At 41.6% G+C, this 4,589-nt stretch overlaps 1 protein-coding gene across 9 annotated transcripts in view; it reads right to left on the reverse strand.

Annotated features, from left to right (window-relative positions):
* Positions 1 to 4,589, reverse strand: part of LOC111873627 (bromodomain-containing protein 2) — a 139,887-nt gene that overhangs the window by 43,041 nt on the left and 92,257 nt on the right. For 7 of the 9 annotated variants that reach the window (XM_023868514.2, XM_023868512.2, XM_023868516.2 and 4 more), the window contains one exon: positions 2,748 to 2,918. In XM_023868514.2, the coding sequence (XP_023724282.1) occupies positions 2,748 to 2,918 (171 nt within the window). The remainder of the gene's footprint in view (positions 1 to 2,747; positions 2,919 to 4,589) is intronic. The other 2 variants (XM_023868515.2, XM_023868522.2) reach the window with 1 other exon arrangement.

The following is a 4,589-nucleotide window of genomic DNA, read 5'->3' on the forward strand; positions in this document are numbered from 1 at the left end:
TCCCAGGTGGACCCACTAACAAGCCTCAACCATGCCCTCATACATTTACCAGAATAGTCACTATTATTAACCACTCACTTGCATATTTCACATGCAAACTTTCAATTAAATAAATAGGAACATGACTAAGCATGTGATACTTCACAGCTGCCAGCTGCTTGTTTATTTATGTAACTTGAACAGACATACTAGCATTTTATGCTTGATCAGAGCACTCAAAATACAAGAACAGGGAATGGCCAAGGTTAGTCAGCCAGATGACTCAACAGACAAATGGAAGCTAAGGAGGCATGCAACAGAACCTGAAATGACTGGTGTTCACATGCATTCTGCTGCTGACATGTGTTGTAGATGTTAAGTTACCATTGGCACTTTCCAGGCAAAATAAACGTTGTACTTTATCTACCTATACGGGGCACCTTGAGGTGGTACAGTATCAGAAATGTTAACTCGTAAAGGTTTTCGTGCTTTTACTGTCTTACTGATAAATCGACCTAGTTTTCTCTAAGATTACACTTCCTTCATTCATGCTTTCCTTCACATGATGATGATCATGGTAAACGTGTAAAGTATGGTAAAGGAAGGTAAGATAAAGGCAAGTTACGCGAGGTAACAGAGGTTCTATACTATGACTTGTGTGTATAAAATACAGTTATCCTAATGATTACGATAACTGTGTATCCATGTAGGTACTCCTTGGCTGAAGATAGTACAACTGTGTATACTAAAGATAAAAAGCTTGTATTTCATTGTAACAGCAACAGCGGAAAATACTCTTGTGGTGCTGGTTTTGAGGTTGCACGTCTTTGCTAGCTCTGAGAAATTCTGATTAAGTGTATTTTGATTGAGTGTACTAAAAGCTTTCTTCCTGATGCTGTCCTTATGCTGGTGTTATGTGGTGATATTCTAATTGTCTGTGAGGTGTGCTCCTTTGGTATCTTCATGTAAGTATTCCCGGGACCAGTACAATGATTTATATCCTACAATTAATCGTGAAAGATTAGTAGATTACATGGTGTAACCACTACACTTAGGTGTACTGCAATTAGGCACGTTGTAGGACACTTTTTGTTACATAATGTTGTGGTGTAATGAGAACACATGCTCCAGAACTCTGAATTGACAACACAAAAGTTTTTACTATTGTTACTACAACGGATTACAGCCTCTAATTATACTTTTTATTTTATACACACTACTTTAATCTGTAACTATGTAAAACCAATGAGTAAAAACAATATTTAAGAAATAACTACCCATGTTTCCCAATTAAAAGGTCTATGGAAGGAGAGTCAGCCCTTCAAGAAAGATTGTACAAATCTGTACATTTGTTACTGATCAAAACAGGGGGTTCAGTTTCTGTATTCAAGAGTCAATCTTATAAAACTCTTGTTTCTGGATACCGCTAGCAGCAATAATTTTAAACACACCCCAAGTAGTTTTCAAGGATTAGTGCATAAGAACTTATGGAAATAAATGTCATTACATCACTACTCACTTTCAACAGGAAGATCCTAATACTCTAAGCTTTCAAAACTGCAGCTGCCTCTCATTGCTACAAGCAGATACACAAACTTCTACAATTCCGTCGTCTTCACTTTACAACTGGTCCTACCACTCTATTTCCACAATGTAAACTTGAAGCAAGTCAACCAACCACCTTCACAATCAACAGTACACTACACACTTGCAACCCTCAGACACAGGCTAAGAAAGCACCAACACACAAAGGCAAGTGAGCAGTCTTGTGACTACAAGCATGTGCGCTCCAAATAACACAAAACGATCACTTTGCACCACCACCTGTTAGCTTTGTGTGTGTGGTTCTGTGCCTCTTGCAGAAATGCCCCTCCACCGTTCAGACGATGCATTTGAAAAATTCTGCCAACATGTCTATATGGAAGCAAAAAATTATTGTTCTAAGAGGTAGATTCACAAATGGTCAGCTAATTCAGCCATCATCTGCATGGTGAGCAGGCACAACTGCCATTTTCCCAGACCTGTGCTGCAGGAAAGAAGCTTCACCTCCGAGTACATAAAAACCACACCATAATACATACTTCAACAGAAAAATATTCAGGGTACAACTTGTACTTGCCATATTATAAGTAAAACCTCCCAGAACTAACTTCATACAATGAGCATTTACACCAATTCAAACACAGACTGCAAATCTGTGACTTTCAAGACAAAGGAATATCTCTACTCATTTGACTAAATAGAATCCACATATTTGTGAAAACCCGAACAACAGCACCTTATCAAGGCATTTAGTACAAGAATGTCTTAACAGTAAAATGACACCCAAGAGTATGGAATGTCCCCCAACCCTGTCAGCATAGTGTCTCTCCAAAGAAAGTGTTTTGGCGCTCTTCAGCCGGACTTCTGGCAGTGGGGTAGAGGGCTGACTAGATTTTTAATTTTCACTGCACAGCACACATGTTGTTATGATCCCAGTGCCAATCACCTTCCACCTGTAGAAAGACGAACATCTAAGCCCGGGTCTTCCATACTGTCACATAAATACTGCTGGGTACAATGCTACAGTTGTGCACACACAACACGTCAATGGAGAGACAAAACGCAAACACATCCCCATTACCACAGTCTCTCATCCAACTCCCCTCTGTGCAGAACTATCAGAACCACACACACACTAAATAGCATCCCAGTGAAACCAGCTGCCATGCCAGCTGATCAGCACTGGCATACTATACGTTGGGTGTGTCGTTAGTAATGAAACTTACAGTATGGCTTACGTGGCTTTTTCCTAAGACAGGATGCAACATACGACTCCAGTTCCCGCAGTGTAGACGGCTTGAGAGTTTCAAAGTCAATCTCTATCTCATCCGGATTTGAATCCCTCAAAGAAGGTTCTCGGGACTGAATGATGTGCACAACTCTTCCCAGCTTGTCACCTATGACAGAATTTGTGTTTATGTTACAAGACAAGCACTTACTTACCTCAAAGAAAGCGGCCTCCGTAGTCTAAAGGTAACGTTCCCACCTCATGACTCGTGGTATGCGGGTTCAAACGCGGCGGAGGTTGTGGAATTTTTAAGGGCGGAAAAATTCAGGGAACAAGTCCTCCGGGAGGGACTTTAAGCCATGGGTCCCGTGTCGTAGCTTTATGGCACATAAAAGAACCTCATACCTCCAAAGGAGGTCACTGAGCTAAATTCAAGGACATGTCTCTAACGCCTCTGATAGATGGGGGAAACATTATAGATACCGCCAAGCCAGTAGAGGCCGAACTTACTGGATCGGTTGGGACTGATAGTACGCACCAATATCGGTAGGGTATAGAGACTGGTAGAATATTATAGAGGGCAGCACAATGGACCAATACTGGTCTCAATACATAGGGAAACCCACCCTCTCCAATAACTAACTTACTAACCAACCTCAACCAAGACAATTCCATACATCATCATAAATTGCAAACTTGAACAGGAACACAGGATCAATTAACATTTAACGGCCAAATGTCACATATATATGATGCAAGCAGCAACCTGAGTTGGCCAAATGACATATACAAGATGTCCCAGGAGGAATCTGCCAAACTTCGGGAGGTGTTCCTTATGTTAAAGTATGCCGATATAACCCAAAACACCTATGTCCAAAGTTGAACGGTTACGAAGATAATGGCGCGAGAAAAGTGTGGTCTTCTGGCGGGTCCATACACTATACCTGTCAGCTGAGACGTCTTATCTATGTTTGTCCTTGAGTGTGGTGATTCACACTAGCCGTAAGCTCACGCGCTACCTACAGAGTACGTTGCGGCTGCGTCGTGAATGGTTGGTAAATTAGTTGTGCAGAGTTGCTGAAATGCCTTTTGTGTTTTCACACGTGGAATATTGTGATATGCATTTTGTGTGTGGATTTTGCGGTGGCAGTGCACGTGCTGCTGTTGAATAATACCAAAGGCGTTTTCCCGATCGAAGGTTCCATCTCGAAGTGTATTTATGCGAATTCACCGGACATTGCTTGATCCTGGTTCTCTTCCGAGTGTTTCTGTGCACTCTGAAAGGGAGGATGTACGAATGATAAACACACGAGAGAACATTCTTCAGATGGTTCAGAAAAGTCTCCATCTGTCCACTCGTAGAATGGCCTGTCGCATCGGCAATCACGTATGCAGGTGTGGCGAACTTTACATGATGAAGAGTTGTATCCTTACCATGATCAAAGGGTACAACATCTGGAACCAAGCGACCATGCACAGCGTATGGATTTGTGCCACAGGATAAAAGCTCATCCCGAACTGTTAAGCAACATTTTATTCAGTGATGAGGCGTCTTTTACCCTACACGGTGTAAATAATTTACAAAATGTGTATACGTGGTCCCATAATAATCCACATGAGATAATGGAAACGAAATTCCAAAAGAGATTTTCCGTGAATGTACGTTTAATACAGTTATGTAGTCTGTTTATACCACTATGCGCAGCCAGCCATGTTACGCCAGCGCTTGCCAGTCATGTGTCATGTATACAGGGTGTCCCAGGAGGAATGGACCAAACTTCGGGAGGGTGTTCCTTATGTTAAAGTATGCTGATATAACGCAAAACACCTATGTCCAAAG

Source organism: Cryptotermes secundus, unplaced genomic scaffold, assembly GCF_002891405.2.
Source record: "Cryptotermes secundus unplaced genomic scaffold, Csec_1.0 scaffold678, whole genome shotgun sequence".
Taxonomy (NCBI): Eukaryota; Metazoa; Arthropoda; class Insecta; order Blattodea; family Kalotermitidae; genus Cryptotermes; species Cryptotermes secundus.